This window comes from Cynoglossus semilaevis, chromosome 19 (assembly GCF_000523025.1).
Source record: "Cynoglossus semilaevis isolate Cse_v1.0 chromosome 19, Cse_v1.0, whole genome shotgun sequence".
Lineage (NCBI taxonomy): Eukaryota > Metazoa > Chordata > Actinopteri > Pleuronectiformes > Cynoglossidae > Cynoglossus > Cynoglossus semilaevis.
This window is the reverse complement of record NC_024325.1, coordinates 6,353,028-6,373,912: the sequence shown is the minus strand read 5'-3', so window position 1 is coordinate 6,373,912 and position 20,885 is coordinate 6,353,028. Positions and strand designations below refer to the sequence as shown.

At 41.2% G+C, this 20,885-nt stretch overlaps 1 protein-coding gene across 1 annotated transcript; it reads right to left on the bottom strand.

Annotated features, from left to right (window-relative positions):
* Positions 1-1,986: 1,986 nt before the first annotated feature.
* On the bottom strand, positions 1,987-20,796 carry LOC103395031 (dapper homolog 1-like). The gene is made up of 3 exons (XM_017042028.2): positions 19,374-20,796; positions 8,246-8,375; positions 1,987-6,835 (listed from the first exon to the last, which is right to left on the bottom strand). Exons 1-3 carry the CDS (start codon positions 19,662-19,664, stop codon positions 5,172-5,174), a joined length of 2,085 nt encoding a protein of 694 aa, XP_016897517.1. The 5' UTR covers positions 19,665-20,796; the 3' UTR covers positions 1,987-5,171.
* Positions 20,797-20,885: the final 89 nt, after the last annotated feature.

Sequence of the window (20,885 nt, the reverse complement as noted above, 5' to 3'; positions counted from 1 at the left end):
TGTCTGCGGCCGCAGCGGCAGCCTATGTCGAAATCTGGTTCCAGAAATTCGATACGGTAATGATGTGAGTTGAATTAATAAAAATCAGAAAAATGGAGCAGGAAAAATAGGTCAGTACCACTGTATCTCCAAAAGTGCCAAAAAAATAAAGGCCTCTCTGTCTCCTCTTTCTCACTATCACCCTCTGTGTCTGGCTAATCAAAGCCAGATGTATGTGCACGAGGCCTTCATTCAGCCTCCTCCGCCTCCTCTCTCCCCTCGGCTTCTCCAGGTCTCTCACTGTCTCTGTTTCTGCTTCTCAGTGTGGGCTTCCTCCTCGGGCTCACTGCCTCTCTGTCTCCCCCCTCACCTCTTTGCCCTCCCCCATCCCCGACTCACTGGCAAAGCAGGAAATACTCCAGGTTCCTGGCCCTGAAGGGAACATGTTTCTTCTAACCACTTACAGATGGAGGGATGAAGGATGGAAGTGGAAAGACATGAGAGTGAAGTGATGGCGGCTGGGAAAATGTCAGTTACAGGGGGGCAGATAAGATGATGAAGAGCTTCAAATGTTGCAGAAGGAAGGGGGGGGGGGTTCTCTGTGGAGCTGAGCTGTACACATGAACCCTATCTCCTCTAACTTCTTGTCCTCCTCTCCCCTCCCTTCTCTCCCTCTTCTCTACTTTAATGAACTGAGGCAGCTGGAACCAAATCCTGTCATAAAACAGCTCAACCCATTGAAATCCCCTTGCACTGTTGCACTGTGTGCACGTCTGGAGACACACACACACAAACACACGCACGGGTTCTCACACACACACCTACACGTCTCAGTGGACCCCTTATTAGCTCCGGTTATACAGTATGTATGTGTGTGGTGCAGTAAATGAGCTCAATTACTTTAACAGACAAAAGGGTTTTTATTGGAGATAGCTCTTTATGAACTGACTTTTAATCACTAGTAGCTGTCAATAACAAGGGTGGGCTTAGAACTGGAGACTAAGAACTTCACACTGGACATAATCATGGTGGACTTTTATTTACAAGGACAAAGTAGTGAGGATGATGATAATCATGTTCTCATTCTGATTGCAGTATTATTACATTTAGGTGTATGTTAATGCTTTATATTAAATGAACTACTTCAACAATAGGCGTCCAAACACCCCCATATTTTTGACATATAAACTTGCTAATCTAAGAACGCCACTGATCTGTTTACTGTGCATTTCTTTGGGCCAAACAGTGTGTACGCACTTGGTGAGTTGGTGGCAGGTTGTTGAAACAATAATGTGACATGAACTTCTGCTGAGTCACTGTCTGCAATGGTGATGGTTTAAAGATCCAGCCGTCAAGCCTAGTGTTTCCAAACACAGTCTTAGCCCTGACAATCTGAACAGCAGGAAGTTTAAGAGAGGACTCACAGATTCATTTAGTTTTAACCTGTAAATGTACTTTGATTGCTTAATTGATTAATTGATAATTAAACTCCCTTCAATAACATCATCATTTTGTATCACAATTGTCACTTTTTTTATTGTAGGGATAATAATGAACATTAGATGACTGTTTTGATTGTTTTAGCTGTGATTGTTAACGTTGACACAACGTTGCTCCTCCGTAGAACACCTCCCCCTCACTCCCTCACTCCCTCACTCCCTCTCCCTCTCCCTCTCCCTCTCCCTCTCCCTCTCCCTCTCAGTCCCTGCGTGCACGGGTGTGTTTGAGTGTTTTCTCTACCTGTGTCACGGTGTGTGGTCTGCCCGGGGACATTTACATAGCCAGGCCATTTGTTGACACTTAGCTGGTGACACCATGTGATACGCTCAACAATCCCCCACTGATGAAGCTGAGAAAACACAAAAGTACAAATATTTGGGCGACTTTTTTTTTATTTGTTTTTTTTTTTTTTAAACATGTGTTGTACTGCATGTTGTCAAACAAATATCATACAAATATAAGCAGATAGTGAGTTGGCCTGTGCATTTTACAATGATAAATACTGTCAAACACTTAAAGTGACTTTGTAAAATAAATACATTATTGGTCTGGCAACAATGTATCAGTCTACTGGTGAAACAAAAGCAACTTTACATTTTATACACAATGCTCCAACGTTTGTTCAAAGAAAGCGATTAAAGCATCTTTACTGGATTTTGTCCACGACAACAGTAAAAAATATAAATGTTCGTTCAGTTTTTCATCATCTCAGAATCTTCTCCACCACAAATCCACATGTGCTTTGTGTTTCACTCCCAACTCCCTCCTTCAGATTTCCTCCCTCTAACAAACAGAAGTCATCATAAAACGTTTCTCCCACATACAATGTAATGCTGGACCATATGTTCATGAAGAAAATATATGACATGGAAGGCTTTTAGACTTTAAAACAAGATGGTTCCAATGTGCAAACGCTGGAGCCGGGGAGAAAGAAAACACAAAAGAGAAGAGAGACCCTGTGGAGCAGAGAAATAAAGGATCGTTCTTTGACAATGAAAACATTCATTTTAAACATGCAGGATGAGTTTGACTAATCGGCAATAGAATTTAAACATGACTTTTTTTCATTGCCAAGAAAAAAAAACAACCCAAAACAAAATAAAACAAAGTCTCACAGAGAGGCCTGAAGAATTGGGAATCTAGAATTTTCAGTGGAACAATTGAAGTTCAAGCAAGGACTTTCTGTCTTTTAACGTGGTTATCGTTCATTCTCACAGATTAGAGGGAAAAAATGCATTTGTGCAGATAATGTCTTGCCAAATGGGAACGTGTGAGGTCCAGAATGAGCTGTCAGGTACAAGCAGTGAAAGCACCTTAAGGTCAAGGTCTGTGGGTTATGATTCTTGAACATGAAATGTTTCATGTTACTCTTTCAGCTGTCCTTTTGTATTAACCTGAGATTCCAAAAAGAAGAGATCATTCTGTAATGGAACATTTGTAATTGCTGTGACTGACGTTAGAAGAGTACAACACAGAATAGATTAAGTTAGAAATGCTTTATAGAGATGACTCAACCAGGCCAAGTCATTTTAGATCCCAGAAGAACGATTTTTCTTACTTTTTTTTACTTTTCATAGGACATCACAAAGGTTAGAAATGTTACGCTTGAATCTTAGACACTTTATACAACGTGTTGGGAATATAAATGGTTTAAATGAGTATCAAATCTTTGCTTTTGTACAGTTTTTAAAAGATGCTGCAGGTTATTGATGATACAATGACACTTTTATACTAAACCAACATCGTCTCCTGTCACGTCATACTGTGTTATTCTTTATCTCTAAATACGACTCCAATTACCTTTAAAAATAACATTGTTTACTTTTAATTAAATGACAGAGAGCAGACCACATTAACAAATTTTTAAAAAGCCACGTTACCTCACAGACCTCCAATCATACTATAGACTGTAAAGATTTTAATTATGAGACTTTTGGATCTTAATGATCATATGTTCTTGTTATATAGAGTCCATATCTTAAATGGGTCTGATGTCAGTATTAACTAGATGTGCAGTAGAGAAGTTAATAATCTGTTAACTACCTTTGGTTGCTGAACAGGCCACACAGCCGTGGCCCATCGGCCCCAGAACGGTCCTTTATATTCTTACATACTTAGACATAATGCAGACATAATGTTATGATAAAAATGTCTGATTTCATGGTCTGTTTTCTTTGGCATGGCTGACGTTCATAGACTTGCATGCTTTCACCATTGGATTTGTTTTGATCTGACAATGTTGACATTCTTTGATCTGGATTCAAATGAATAGACTGATGACAAAAAAAAAAAAAAAGAAATGCTGGGAAATGTGCTTTGTAAAAATAACCAAAATAGGTCTAACTTGACCTGAGCTGCAGTCACACCAACGCAATCCTTTCAAAAAACAAAGCCTTAAAAACACAAGACTCTGTGTGTGTCTTTGATTTATGAAATAAAGAATAACAAGAAAGATTTTATCTTTGTCAAGAGCTGAGTCCAGAGCTGAACTAGAGACCAGGCCTGAAGTCAGATTGGTTAACAACACTCATCCCAGCTCTATCGTCTTCTCATGTTTTGCATTGCAGTGTTGCAGCAGACGTTGGGTCAAACATCTTTTCAGATTCAGATGGAATCAAAGGTTAGTGTGGATAAAACAACCAAACTGAGTTGTTACTTTTTCTCTAGATCTTTTCTGGAAAGAAGTACAAGTTGAACAAGTTAAACGAATATGGCAAAATTGACTCGTCAAGTTCAATTCACAATATCAGCATTGCTATATTAAGACCTTAACAGTAACTGTTCTGCTGTGAAAAAAAATTGGTTCACACCTGATGTAAGAATTCTAAGTTGTACCCAGTACAACAACATTTCAGCCAGTACAATACTCTCATCACCCATCATTCCTCTCACGTACAATCATCTAACTAACTGAATAACACTATCGTATAAAACATGAACGTGAATGCCAAAGCACTGTAAACAAGTGTGAAACAAATTAGGTCTCAGCTAAAGAGGCTTGTGTTAAAGTTAAAGTTAAAACAAACTAACCAATGCTCTGCTCATATCATATTTCAAGTGTGAGATCACTGACAAATAAAATAGTAAACCTACCACATCGTGTTGTGATACGTCTGTGAGGTTTGGCATAATTTCCTATTTTGAATGAGACCAAGTACTGAACTTTAGTTTACAAACTCAGACTAAGAGTAACTTGTTTCTTCAGCACTGGGTCTGTGAGAGCTGGTATTTTGGATTCCTAAATTGGCAACTGCCAATTAAATGGAATATAAAAGTGAATGGTTTTCAGTTGGAATTCTGTCAGCAACACCATTGTACTGTACTACATCTTCAAGTATCATTCAAGGTTCGCTTAAAGTCCAAAATGATGTTCCACATAACAACTGTTGGTTGGAAGAGGCGTTTAAATAAAGCTCACAAACTACTGTAACCTTTGACACGATGTCAAAGTATCGAGTATCTCCCATATGTTCAGTTCTGCTAGATTCTATATTGTGGCATATAATTATGACAGAACTGATCAGTGTGTGCTGCTCTTTGGTTGTCTTCCAGACTGTGTTAAACTAATTTCACAAAATTAATACCATATTGTTGAAATGATCATGCAGATTCCTTTATAAGGCTGAGTCAAATGTATGGATGACAACTCATACGTTCACAGTTTGTCTCGTTGGTTTGTCCATTTTTCCACCTCATACGGTCGTCATCACTTTCAGCGAACCAGTGCGGAAGCGCAGGATCTTCTTTTTAAGGGCATGGGACGCCTTAATCTTGACAAAAGCTTTGGGCTGCATCGGTGCTCCAGACGGGGCAGGAGGTGAGGGCAAGGAGAGTTGAGGGGGCAGTTGTTGGGGCCAAACCAGACCTCCGCTTTCATCTGAGTCACTGGACAAGGAGCTGGAGTCTGGGGAGTCGGCCTCACTGGTGCTGGACTCAGACTCACCTGGTCCTTGGTGGGTGTAGTCCTCGCTGGGTTTACACACCTGCACCTGATCCCTCTCTATGTGATACTCCACATGCTGATGATGGTGGGAGCTGTGGTGGGGCTGCTGCTGGTGGTGATGGTGGTGATTGTGGCTGCGGTGTGGGTACACGTATGTCGGGTTGGAAGAACGTGACTTGCGTGTGCGCCTTGCACAGTGATCTCTTTGGTTTGAAGCCTGAACGGGTGCTGCTGTAACTGGAGGCTGCTCGGCCTCGTCCTGGCTGAGCTCCAGCGTGGACTGCCAGCGTCGGTAGTTTCCACTTCCCTGCGGTTGTTTCTTGCTCTTGGATTGGCTACTGCGACCTCCCTTTCCACCACTTCCGCTTCCTCCGCCGTCCCTTTCCACGGTGTTGTACTTGCGCTCTGGAACCCTCTGTAGACTGTTCTCTGACTGAGACCTACACGCCTTCTTCCCTGGCTTCTTACTGCCACCACTTTTCTCTTCGTTCAAACGACATTTCTTTGGACCGCCTCGACATTTGGCAGGTTGGCTGTGGGACGCTGTTGGTTGCTGTTCCTCGTGATGATGACTTCTTTCTGGGGAAAAGGCATGTCTGTTGGCTTTGGGATGCCCAGCGCTTTTGTGGGGATTGGAGTGATGATGAGCATAGGCTCTGGCGGACGCCTGGCAGGGCTGGGCCGGAATATACTCTGCATTAACTAACTGTTCATCGGGAGAAGTGGGATGCTGAGCCTTTGTCTGAGCTGCGTGGACGTGGTAGTTGTGGAAATGTTGTAGGGAATCATTTTCACTGTTGCTGGAGTCTTGATGGCCTTGCAGCACAACGTGAGATGGGTATTCTGGTGAGGCTGAGCCTGAGGTGGTAACTCCAGAGGCCTGTCTGGGCTTGGGATAAAACCCTGTCTGATGCTGGACCTTTTGAAGGTGGTGATATGGGGGCGGAGCATCTTCGGTAAACTCTGTCCCATGATAACGCTCTTGATTTGGGCTGTGGCAGACCTGTGGAGCATTTCCATCAGAACACTGGGTTGGAGGTGACATCAGTTGAGCAGACGCCTGCTTTGTGGAATGGTGTTCCTCCTTGTGACATAAACTGCTCTGTCGCACCAGAGTCACAGCTCGGGCATCATGAGCCAGGCTGGTGCGGGGCTTGGAGGGGCGCGTGGGTAAAGCTCGTCGCTGGATTAATCCCAGAATATAAGTCTCTACCTTTTGAGCTTGTTGATAATCTTCAAGGATGAGATCAACATCTCTCATCTCTCTTATGGCATCGGTCACAGACAACTGTCTTGTTGGAAAGGACTGCCAGGACTCTCCTGTCCCCGTCTCTCTGGACCCCTCAGGGGCTGAGTGGGAGCGCAAGTACTTTGATTCTGGAGCAGCAGTTTGGCTAGTCTCCAAAACTTCTCCTGGAAAAAAAACAAAAACATAGTCAGTATTCCAGTTGAGTCAGTAAATGTATACACTGAACTGTAATTATCCATTACAAATACATTAAATCATTTTATCATCTCTGACTCTATGATTAATGATGTCTGTTTGATCACACTGGTGAGAAATAAACAGGTCTTCAAACCCAGAGCTTGTTGATCCAGGAAAAGTGGTTTAAAGGCCAACATTGACCCTAAGGTCAGATGTTGGACAGGTCTGATGTAAAACATCACCAGCCTGTGTGCTCAGTGCAGCTAGCAAAACAAACACTACTGTAAGTTTACATTCCCTCAATTAGTCACAAAGCACAAACTTGTTTTTTACAGTGTACACAAACACACTTTACAATCCAGCTGCGGTCTTGCCAAACTCCACTCAAGCTATGTTTTGTGTAACCAGCACACTGAGATTAGCGCCTCTGTGGTACACCAGACTGGAAGGCTTGTCAGTTTGAATCCTATTGAAAAGCGAGCCACTTTATTAACATATGGACTCAGATCTGAGGGATGGTGCCTCTCCAACTGAAGCATGTCACTGATTTTTCTGACTAATGTTTGTTTACCAGACGCTAAATGACATGTTTTATGGCCCCAGGCTACAGCACTGGGGAAGAAATGAGGTCACATGTACATTTTATTACACTGCAATAAGAAAGAGAAGTTTTTGGGTGTTATCTTATATTCTGAAAAATGACATATTTAAAAAAATTATATTGTACATAAATATATAATAAAGAGTGGCTCATTAGAAGGTTGCAGTGCAGCTTGATCTTAATCCTCCCAGAGCTGTTTCTGAGCTGTTCAGGCAGATACCTATACATGACGACTTGTTTTTGCTCACATTATTACTAAATCATGTCAATTCTGGCTAATTACTGCAGTACAGCTACTGCACAGACAAGTCTGAGAATACTACAGTATATTAGCTAACTGAGCTCAATTTCAAAAACAACAGCAGAGCATGGAATTTTATGTTAACAAAATGTTTGCAGTATTTTACTTGGCCATATTGAAGAAACAAAAAAAAGTGTGAAAAATGTAATCCACCTGAGGTTTAAAACGATGTCATCCTCGTTTTGACTCCTGCATAGATATATTCATGCAAAAATAATGTGTTGGTATGCTCCTAATGAAAAACATCACAGGCTACTCCCTGTATCTGTTCCGACCCTGGGATTCTTCAGTTGTGACTCAGCCTAAAGTTTCTGTCTACTGATCTGTATTTTTCAAAGAAAAGACATTTTTCGAGTTGTTCTTTCCATCACCGGTCATAGATTCTTTTTTGCATTTCTGTCAACCACCTTCATGACTTTTCTCATTTAAAATAAGCAGATACAGCAGCCAGCACTCATAGATGTAGTGCACCCATCGGTCGGCAGATTGCTTTACCCGAACTTAGCCTCTTGTCGTCCAGATCAGTCGGAGGTTCTGTTGATTTGACCTCAGCGTTCACCTTCAGCTCCGCCACCTGCTGTTCCAAAGATGACTTAACACCCAGGGGAAAACACTGGAGAGTGTTCTGAAGTACATGGAAAGAGAGAGAGAGAGTCAACAGTGTGTACTTATAAGGACATGCTCTCACAAAAGAACATAACTCACATGTGTTTTTGTTCTAATGTTCCCTCATTTTCTCTAATCATTCCAGTGTTTCATGTTTCATCATCCTGACTATACACTACTGTCCGGTGGTATTTGAAAGTCCAGTTGAACAGGTTTTTTTTGTTGTCATCAAATGATGAAAAGAATCAACTTTTCTCTTGTGGGTAATGTACGTCCTTCCTGAGCTCGTCAGCCAATGTGCTGAGCCGTGGTAGCAGTGTTCTTCAACGTTTATTTGTTATCCTTCATTATATGTGTAACTGGGTAACAGAAGACATTATTAGGTACCATGTTACTCCATAACGAGGATACCTGCACAGAACACAGTCAACATCTTGCACACAGCTGACTATGGTTTACATCACTCTGCGGACTAATCAGCCCCTAATCTGAAACAAAGCCTCTGAGAAAGATGTTTTTTTTTGTGTTCAGACTCCACAGGCTCCGGTCTACATCTGCTGTTTATCTTTGAATGTTCTTTTGTATTTCTGGGTCTTTTAGGAACATGTAAACATTTATTTACAAATTTCAGATTCACTGCATGTTTGCAAACTGCAGCTATTCAAAAATACAGGTCCTTCACCAAGCAGCTTCCAACATTTAGTTTGCTCTAACCAGTCATCTCTCAATATTTTTCAGACCTACTCAATGATTCAATAAGAGTCAAATATTACCAAATATTATAGAATAGTTCATTTTAAAGGACAACAGGATAACAGAGATAGCCTTAAATTATTTTATTATAAAAATTGAGAGAAAACACAAGCACCTGTTTAGGTGAAAACTGTTTTTCAACACTGTTATAAAGCTGACTTACTAAAGTCATTTAAAGTGTAAAATTTGTTCCAAAGAAACGTCCGCCTGGTTCGGCTCTCCCACAGTCAACTGGAGTCACAAAGAGCAACAACCTTCACATTCACAGACAGTTATGACCACAAGCACTTATTATGAAAACAGTGGAACAATAACACATTCACACACACACACACACACACACACACACACAAACACTCTGAGTCACCCACATGTACCCTGAATGATGGGAACAGACACAGTGATGCAGGAGGTGAAACTATCTGGCTCTTAGGAGGAAAACAGGACTGATGAGAAAGACTGCGGTTCCTGAGAATCTGTAAAGCAGAGAATTTGCAAACGTCTTCCCACTCACATGAACTGCATCTCATTGTAAGGATGACGCTGCTGTAGAACAGCGGAAACAACAGCTGGTCATCTGACTTCCTTAGAAGTCCTTGCATCTTTTATCCAAACACGTTTCACATTAGAGACACCTGATTCCAAAACCTGCCCCCTACAGGACCTCGCCCCATGCTTTAGATCAAAGAACGGTTGTAAACAAATAATACATGATGAGATTGACATGGTACCAGCAAAAGTCCCACGTTTCTTTTTATAGAGCAGCTACTATTTGTCAGTTACGATTCGTCTCTGGAACTTCTGGCCTTATACTGCACCGTATAAAAAAGGACCATAAAGTCAAGGTTAGACGAGAGGGAACATCTGTACTGCTCATGTTTTCCATGAAGAGATTGTCTAGGAAACGGTCTAACAAATCTGAACTATTAAGATGCCATCAACTTGGACACTGTTAAAAGAACATATTTTAATGTATTTTCCACAAACAGTAATTTAGATATACTGTCCCAAAGGGGAAACCCAACTCCAAAAGAAATGAAAGTGGGAGGAACCCCAGGTCAAGGCATTCAGAGGACCCAAAAATAACTTCAAGGATTGTGAATCCTTGAAGAGCAAAGAAAAGTTCTGTACTTGCAGCTCATACATTATTCACTGAACCCATTCATCCATCCCTGTCCTGTAGGGGAAGCTGAAGCTAGCCCTGAGGAGTAAATCAACTCTGGACGGGCCCCTGCTCCATTACAGGGCCACAAATCCACGCACACCACAGTTAACACTCACATTAACACCTACGGCCAAGTCTCCAATTAACTGAATCTCTAATTGACATGTTTTTGACTGTGGGAAGAGGGCAGAGTTCCTGGGGAGAACCCACACACACAAGGAGAGAACATGCAGATTCCACACAGAAAGGCCATCTGTTCAAGCCGGGACACAAACTGGTCTTTATGTGCCGTAGGATGTGTGAAATATTTCAGTCATGTAGCCGAGGCTAAATGGCTCATGAAATCATAGTGGATGAAGTGTTCCATTTAAAAAAAAAATCTGTTTTAGTGGTTGCTGGCATAAATAAATCACTAATTTAGATTCATAGAATTTTCATTTGTCCACATGTCAGTTGGACGACCATGTCTATGTTTCTGTACATTACCTAGCAAAACCACAAGGTGGAGGGATCTGTTATTTTTGCTTGTCAAGATCACAACATCCTCCCAGTCATATGTCTCCATAAGACAACCGTAGCTATCATGCTAATCCAGCATAATATTCAGTTGTGCCAGTTTGGACTAATCCATTTCTTGTCAAAACCTAACTCATATACTTTGCAGTACGATTTGTAGCAAGTTTATATTCCATTAGAAATAAGGCAGTTTGTGCCAAAATGGATGACCCAAAATTAAAATATGTACAGTATACACAGTGACAGTAGGATTTTATAATGATATTTACATGCAATACAATAAACAGTTGACAACATCGTAATGTAACACAAATAGCCAACAAAGAGTGAAAATAAGATCAGGACAACTGTACTGAGTACTTTTCACACAGAAGATAAAGGGTTGTTTAGAAAAGACCTAAACAATAATACTGTAAAGCCTGTTAAAATGTAATTAAACAGTCTATAATGTGTTAGCTGTAATGACGTAATTAAAACAGGGCTCATTGTTCATAACTTAAGGTAAGAACGACATTGGTAAAATGATTTAATATTTCTTAATAGTTCTTCTTATAAAAAAAAACATTAAATAATGCTGCCCTGTGGAAATTGGTTATATTTTTATATTCCTTGTTGAGGAACACAGCTTTGATACTGTATATTTCTCGTCTTAATACTCCACATGCCTGTCTTTGACTTCAAACGCCAACATGGGTTTTCAGCAAATAGCAGTGACTGTGAAACTTGACTTCTAATCTAATTTTCCAAAACAACTTTAGAAGAGAAACTGTTTGAAAAGACCAAGTTTGAACACCAGACGCTGAGAGTACTGTACAAATAGAGTGAAAGAAATACTCCTGTTACTAATGTACTAAAAAAAAGTGTCATTGGTGATATATTTTTCCTGGAAATGTGAAACATCAGATTTAGTCCTGTTCCATCTTAGGAGTCAGTACTGCTTTCCCTTTTCTAAAACAAATGCAGTCACAGTCGAACCTGTCAGAGCCTGCACCAAAAGACACAAGCCCTCATTGGCTACTTTTTTTTTAGACGCAGATCTCTGACTTCTCTGCCAACTGTTAATTGATGTCATATGTCAGCAGTGCGTCTTCCTTTGAACCATGCTTTGTCAAGTCAAGTCCAAGGACGACATTTAATAACAGCCAATGACCACGGAGATGTTTTTAAAGACAGCCAGAAGAAAAAGAAATGAAAGTAAAGAATTGTTCCAGCTTGAATCAACATGTGATCACATTCATAGTCGAGGGACTCAGACGTGCTCACAGAAATATAGGAAAACTAAAGTTTAAAATAAACCTGTCAGCATCATGGGTAGGGACGATGGTGAGTGCAGGGCAGTACCAAGAAGAGGTGGAAGCTAATTAGATTACAATTACAAGCACTGTGGTACATCCAATCATATTAGAAGGGAAAGAAAATCAAATTAGCACAACTGAATTCAAGCAGGTCAAAACAGGGCAGACGTTACCATGGAGTTACAAGAACTTTTAGTCCTGGGGTCCTGGGGTCATCGTCTCTTTTTAGACCACAACCCTGATCTTTCTTTGAGCAGTAAAGGTACTAACCACAGGTGTAGTAATAAAATACTCATTTAATCCTCATCTCCCACAATGCATGGTATGCATAGCAACGTCTTGTAAGGAGCCTGTCCATGTTGCATAACACTAGTAATGACATTTTGAACATAAGTTGCAAAAGCTACACCTAATATACAGACTCCATTTTGTTTACAACCAGTCTGTATTAGTAAGGAACTAGGACACACTAATATCCCCCAGTCGATTGACACCGTGACAACTTTTGACAACAATGTTTTTTGCTTTACTAGCGTAAGAACATCCAGTGTCCCTGAAGCACAGCTGTGAGTGTTTAAATGACAGGATTTCTACTTGAACTACAAACATAACGCAGGAGCGTTTCCACTTCTCCGCTGTGTGTGATTTGTGTGCATACAGAACGAAGCATAGGCCTCGTAGGCACACACGGTATGAAAGAAGCTGTGTGTGGGTTTGGGCAGTTAGACCACACTGACTCAATGGCACCCTTCTTTTTCCCTAACTTCTCGTCTCCCGTCCACCCTCTCTCGAACGTTGTTACCCATGAATGCTTGCACTCATGCTCTTACACTTGCACGGCGAACCGAAGCCGTGAGCTGTAAAAGTAACAGCTGGAGTGTAAGTGCTTCTACAGGGGTCAAACTTTAAAGACTGCGTCACAGACAATTAACACTCTGTATAGTCTGGTCGACTTCGGCTCACACTCAGGAAGGAACACTGTTTACCTCCAGAGACTGCTGTCCTGCACGCAGTCACCGAGGTGATGGTATTTTTTGTTTCAACTGATGTTTCTCTTCTTACATAAATAAGAACCATTAGACCATTACAATCGAGAACAATGTTATTACTCTGGTATTCTTAGTAACACCTGGAACTGTGACCTCTCGACACACTGACCATTCCACGAACACACGCTCTCTATTTTCACAGGAATGCATCTGAATACAATGATCTGCTTCAGAGAGTAGATTTCATTTGTGGTTTGTTTTTTTGCATGGAAAAAGACAATTATTCTCAGTTGTATGTTGATGTCGTGGTGAAAGAATTTAATTTTTTTTAAAAATTTTTCTATACTTCTGAGCACCATCAATAATCAATAATAGATCTTGAAGCAAAATGATGTATCAAAACATTGTACCGAAAGCAACATTATGATCTTATAGGAGATAGGACTCTTTGCGGCTGCAGCGATAGTTATTTAATTAAGCTACGCTAAAAAGACGCCTTTGTTCTCTGCACATGATGCCGAACGCACTGACAAAGATGTTTTACTGCCAGATAATAGTTGTGATAACACTGGATTCCCAGTAGTGTTATCTGATCAGCCTCCAAAGAAGGCAACCAGAGATCCACCCTCTTTACTCAATGCTGTGAGGCAACAGCGGCCTCTGAGTCTCACGGTTTTAACACGGCCTCTCAACTCACGTCCTGTCAAAAGTCGTCAACAGAAACACCATGAGCAGAGTCAACGATACGTGGATATTTACTTTTCCACAGTTCTGTAACAATCAAACAGTGTATTGTATCAAATCAATGGAGTATTACAGATGGGTGTGTACAGTATGAGTGGGAGCAGGAACCCACCTCTGTGTGGTCAACTCATCATCTCTATTCCTTTATCCCTTCCATCATTCATCTCTGGTCTTTCTAATGGTCATTTTAAAGACAACAGCAAATAGAGTCCTAACTATGTTTATTTATTTTTTTTAAAGAAGGCAAGTTAGATTTACACATTACAGTATGGCATGGGTTCAGTGTAGGTTGTAAATATCTACTTTTCTAAGAAACGTTTAGTCAAAGGTTTGCCTCTGGTTGTTTCCATACCATGGAAGGTTCTCCAAAACCAGTATAACACTGACGAGTGTTGTGATATATTGCTCAATCCCTGAACATAAAAACTCGAAGATGACACATCACTGGCACAGGCACTGTTTTGCTTTGCTCAAATGCCAACCTGAAAAAGGATCAGCATAAATGTTAGAGGTGTTTAAATAAAAGAAGGTTCGGAAAACCGTGTGTGAAGGTCAAGTAATGAAAAACTAAATGAAAGTAAAACATACTCTCCTTGTGTTTTCACTGAGTGACCACACAATATTGAGACTGTCACAAAAGGTCAAACCTCTGGGTTGTGTACACTTTTTAATGTCATCTTGAAAAAAGATGTTACCGTTGATGACAGCCGTGCTGTCTCTCTGTTAACTTAACATAATATGTTAATTTACTTACTTAGTATCATCAGTAGTAATGTTACTGTTACCTGCTAATATCATTATGCAGTGTTTTTACAGGTGGACGGTGACTTTAATGCTCCTTTTATACCCAATCTTGAACATGTCAGCAGTTACTGTAGGAACCTTCTAGAACAGACACTTTCAGTCTTTTTGTCTATTCTAAACACTCAGTTTTCTGCTCAACCTTGATAACAAAGTTTGGTATCAAATGTATCTCTTTGTCTTTCTAACTAATAAATGAAGATTTTGGTGAACTACTTGAGTAACTAATTCAGTTTCCACTGCGTCTTAAAGTCTTGACATTTGTAAAAGTACACCGTCTCTGGAAATTTGGTTTGTTTTTATTTTCTCTAGTCAAAGTGCGTATTACACTTGATGCCTTGTTATTTTTTATGGGGTTTACCTTGGATTCTTCTGAATAATCCGGCCTAAGATTTGGATTTATTTGAAGATGTTTTCACACAGTTCACACGAGGCATCTGTTCAAGGATAAACTGTTCTCCAAGGAGAATATGTCTGACTTATATTCAGGAGGTCTGTGAAGACCGCAGACTGACAACATCGTGACACAACCCCACCTGAGTGTATTTGTTTAACGTGAAATATTTAACATACATTCAGTAAGTCAAAACATACACATAACATACTCACATTTTTTGGTGTGGCTGCAGGATCAAAGTAAGTACAGCATGTTTCCTCACAGTAAAATCCAGAACAGCTTTGTTTAAAGCAGCCGTAAATGTACTCTAAATACTGGCCTGAAAATGGCTCCTCGTTCGACTGAGCACAGCAGTCTAGACTAGAAACGTGTTATAAATGCAGTTCTTTTATAAACAACCCCCGAATTTAAACATGCACGGGTGCACTTGAGGTTTGGGCACCCAGCTGTTTTTGTGCCTTCTACAGTGTTCAGACTGAAACTCCAGAGCAGCTCAGAAAAGCTTTGAAGGCATTCGATCAACCGGTGTGTGTCTGTGTGTCTGGAGAGTGTGTGCTGACCTCAGACTGTGCAGGCCTGGTTTCCTGTTATCAGCCTAACGAAGCACAGGAGTCTGTGTCTTTCAGCTGTCTGTTTATCAGAGTCAGATGCAGCCTTTTAAGGGGATCGTTTCTTCTTTTCTCCTCATGAGTTGATCCCTGCATTCATTACACAGGAAATCCCATTCGGTGGTTTCACTTTCATTCAATTAAGAACATCATTTGTGTTTGCTGTGTGCGATGTATCTCTGGTTTCCTGTTTTAGCCTGTGCTTTATCTCAATTGTTGATTTGTTTTGACACACACTGGTGAACATTGCTACGAAGACAATGTTGACATCAATCTCTTACCCTTATTTAGCTGTGGTTAAGGGCCCATACAGTAAGAAAGACAGATGTAACATTCTGTTGTCTACTTTCATTTGGTTTATAAATATAATCAATAATAACATGTTGGAAGGGAAAAAAACCTGCACACAGGGCTTCAAATTATTAGCTGGATATTTACTATTTTAATACCACGCAATACGTTGGATCATAAGACTAGCAAGAAGTAAGGCCATCCACTATTGACTGTATGTAGCATACAGTACAGCTGTATAGTATAAAGAGAGACTTTCAGTTCAGTTTCATGCTACATGTGAATGAAAGCTTGGATGTTGGATATGCAAATGTTAGAACTGCAAACACACACATACACACCACCACCAAAACCACATTCCAAAGGTGAATGGTCCAGGAAAGCCACAGTGTTTCCACACTGCTGCATGAGTGGATGAATCAGTGCCTTGCTCAGGGACACGTCAGTGGCAGCAGCTGTTAGGGAGGGGAGAGTCTTTCGGCTTACTTTCCTCATCATGTTTTATCAGCTGCTCTGCTGTTTACAGAAGCACCACTCATGATCCAGTGTGTGTCTGTGTGTTATCACTTCACTCCTATCACGGCAGCTTCAGTAATGACCCACATGAAACTGTGACTTCTCTGAAAGGCTCCATTATCTGAACACAGAAAGGAACCTACGGGATGGTATTGAGGTCAGAACTCAACATGCGTAGACCCTAGTGGTGATGAACGTGAAAATGGTACGATCATCTGCATATAATGAATGTCTTTGCTTTATGAAATTGAGATTGATACATTGTTTTGACAGGGAAAATAAAGGAACTGTGCTACACAGTGATGTCAGTTAAGTAGCTACAGTATGTTTATTTATTTATGTATTTTTTAAGTTAAGTTTATGGAGTACCTCTCCCTGTACTCGACTGCTTTAGTGCAGTAGTCCATTGTTCCGGTGTCCTGTTTTTGTTTACTTATGCAAATCTTATTACGTTATTTTATCTCTTTAACCATGAACTATTCTGTAGCTTCCTCTACTCCTGCAGGACTTCACGCCGTGTGTTTTCTTCCATTCAAATGGAATTTCACATAAAACACAAAAGGATGTTAACATGTTAACTTGAAACCCGGCATAAAATTAAAAATAAGTTCTAGATCATAAACAGTCCTGGGTGTACCGCTATCTCTCTCTCTCACACACACACACACACACACAAGACCACATTTCATTGTAACCTCTGATTAGTCCCTGACATTCAGGAGGCCACAGTGAAGGTTGTGCTGCTTCTCCAGCTGCTGTCGACTGTCACATGGCTGTCAGCAGCTCCTGCTGAGGATTAAATACACCTACTCCATTCTCTGTCACACGCACACACACACACATGCACGGCTGCATACACACACACACACACATTCTTTCTGTGCTAGCCTCGGTATCTCTTGCATCACGCAGGCATGCACTACTTTAACTATTTTTTTTTCTCCCTCTGCACAAGCACGAACTCATACTGTACGTACACCCCGACTGTAATTGCAGAGAAGAGCTTGAATCTGCTCTTAAATATGGAAAATAACTGAGCCAGACTTTGTGCTTGTACAGCTGACAGTCACCGCTGGTTCCTGTGGTCGTGACGTATACGTCACATGAAACCTACATCTATATATCTTTAGGACACGGTCATAATCGGACACACTGACGGCGTGGATATTCTTTATATATATTTATATTTATATTCTTTAAGAAAGTCACGTACCATTTTGACACTTGGTCTGTTTTCCATCCTGGCTCCAGCATGGAGGCCGTACAGCATGGATGACAGATTGGAAAAATGTTGGTGTTTGCATATTTTTGTTGATATGTGCTGATATACAAACTCTGTACAGTAAACAACATATTTTCGTGAACCGCTGCATGGTGAGAAGCAACTTTAAAAAAAATCTAAGACTACACAACCGACTTGAATGACTTCTGAGTTGGGGTTCACTGGGAAATAAATCAAATGGAAGGACTGGCCGGTTTGATTTCTGTGGAGACTCATTTGACACCTACAACACAAATACCGCCATTGTGCGATAAGTGGCTCGACTATAATAACCCTATTTCATTGGCTGTTAAACAATTTCAGTAAAATTCCATATTTCACACAGGGACTTCAGCTCTATGTATCTTGCTCAAACGTGTTTACGTAGATTGTCAGACAAGGTATTTTACTACAAGACTCCCACTGAAACGTATGTAACCAGATACGTCCGGCAAAGTAAGAGGAAACGTCTGCAGCACTGACAGCAGGCGAGGAGGGAGAATTAATCAACGGTTTTAAAGTGCAACTATTCATTACAAACACGGACATATTCTTGGCCTACATGCAAGAAAAATGTTTTCCTCATTGTGGAGTCAAAAAAAACTTTGATCACAGAGCTCAGTGATTAAACAGATATGAAGATGCAGACAGAAATCATGGCTGCAGCAGAAAGCCGGGGGTGGCAGGAGGTTAATCTCTGTATCAGCTGCGTCTTTTCCCATGCAGGAAATCATTTGTCTCCTCTGCTCTGAGCGGAGCTGAGAGACTACAGACTCACACTCCTCCTGGATAATATCACTGCCTGCTCGTGTGTTTTAAACAACGCTAATTTATACGCTTTCATCTGTTTTTATTATGTTTCTGTTGCCCGGGACTCCAGCAACTGCAGCAGAAAGCAGGAGGATATTGCAATTCATTGTGACATACGGCAACATGTGCAACATTTTAGCTTTAATTAAAAGCAGACACATCAGCATCCAGCCTGGCAGGTCTTACATTGTTTCAGTGTCTTAAAGTGCAACTGATCACCTTTTGGAGTCCTAATCCAATTCTAACCGCTCAGTATTTGGCGACTCTCAGGCCAGTCTTCACATCCATCATCCTCTGTCAGTGACATAAGGCAGAACATACGTTGTAAATACTATTGAAAGGCTACTTTCCCCCCAAACGGCCTCAGGCAACGTGACAACGATGACTCCAGGTTTCCATTAAGAAACTCCGAGGCAGGAAAATGTGTGTGCATTCTGATTCATCCATGTCAAAGTTCTGCAAGTTCGGTTTGGGAAGCATAACAACTGGATATGTAATTTGATTCAAGGCCTTTCATTTGTCACTACCTCTGGAAAAGTGACCATGCCTGAAAAGAACTGAGGAGGATGGGGGATGCATTTCTTTCTTTCTTTTCTTTTTTTTTTTTTTTGGGGGGGGGGGGTGATTAGAATTTAATACAGTTAATAAAGAATTGTATAATAGTTCAAGCTTCCGTTGGGCCTCACAACAGAGGATCTACTTTTTTTATCTAGCTGGATCTGGATCTGACAACATTGCGCATTGCAAAGTTTTGGGAAGTATGTGCCATTACGCACAACACAGGGCGCTTATCCCGAGTCCATATACATATAGAGTACAAATACACACTAGTACACACAATTCCTCGAATATACTCTGCAGCACAACTTACACTCTTGAGCCCGAGGCCATATTCATCCGACGCGTTGCCGTTTGGTGCGTCCAGGGCGCAGCGCGTCGACCGTAGAGCACCCCAGGGCGGACGACCAGCGAAAGGAACGTCCCGGGGGCAGAGTGCTTTTAGACCCCCTCTTTCCTGCCTCTGTTTGAGCAGCTCCAGTTCACACAAGCCGGCCAGACTGGCTTCCAGTCGCTCCTTATTTCGACTGCGCTCCGCTTTCATGGGGAGAGAGAAGGCTGGGAACATGACTCCAAAGGAGCGCGACAGTTCCTGTAAAGACATGTAGTCTGCCGTTGTTCCTTTTCTGATATCCACACCTGAGAAGAGTCGGTAAATCCACAGACGTCTCGTTCCACTCTCCTAAGCGTCTGCTTGCCCACACTGGAGCTTCATCAGCTGCAGGCTTGCGGTTGCTCAACTCACCGCTGTCCGACTCCGGTCCATTCCCCCCTCCAGTCTGCGTGCGCTCTGCTCTGCAGTATCACTTGGACAGCTGTTGGTGGAGCCTATGAAAGCACGCAGCCTTTTGTTGGCTGTGCCAGACACCCACAGTCCGCTGAGGCCACTGTACTCTCATTGTGCAGCACGGTGAGGCAACAATGGAAGATAAAGTACAGCAACATCACAAAGAACCGCGACTCTATAAAAGAGCGGAAGGGCGTGCAGAAATGATGCTGTAACGGCTCTTTAATGTCACTGCAGCACCAATGGTGTGATGGATGTTATCAATGGTGCATTTAGTGCAGTGAATGCCTTGATACACTGCAAGGAAATCATAGCTCACCCCAATAAGAATAGGTTATATGGGTCACATTAAACTGGTAATCAGAGCAGGGAGTTTGTGATGTCCCTAAACAGCTGGGAGGATAGTGAAGAGTTACAAGTGGTGATCAAATAAAGGTGTAAAACTTGCTAGTGTCATGTGAAGAGAAATTCTAAGTCAGACAATTATAGTCCTTGAAGTATTTGCACAAATTTACTGCATAACAACAGCCATAGAATTGTATCTGCATGCTCATAAAGTACAAAACAAAGGTATGATCTATTCAAATTAGTCTTTGTAATAAATACTGATGTACTGCTGATTAGTGTACAGTATATATTAAAGTACTGTTGTGAATATGTTACTGAAATTCTGGACATTAATCTCTACCAATTTTCCCAGTTTTTGGTGGTTGTCTGTACTGACAAGACTGTATAAGGTCAATCTCCCCACCTAGTGGTGATGACTGTGAACATCACCAAAAGGCGTTTTTCTTTTTTTTTTTCTGGTCACTTGTGCTCAGTTAAATTAAAGCTGACCTTCTTCCTAAACACAGACTTAGAAAAGCCAGACTGGCATCTTCCCCAAAACTACCTCAAGTGTAAGTTCTCTCGTTGTTTGGTTTTTGTATGTTTGCCTACGTATGAAGGGGTGGTAACCACAAAACACAGCAGCAATATGTCCAAAGCTAAACATTGGCCTACCCTGTGGTATTTCCAAAAAGATTGGTACACGTCATA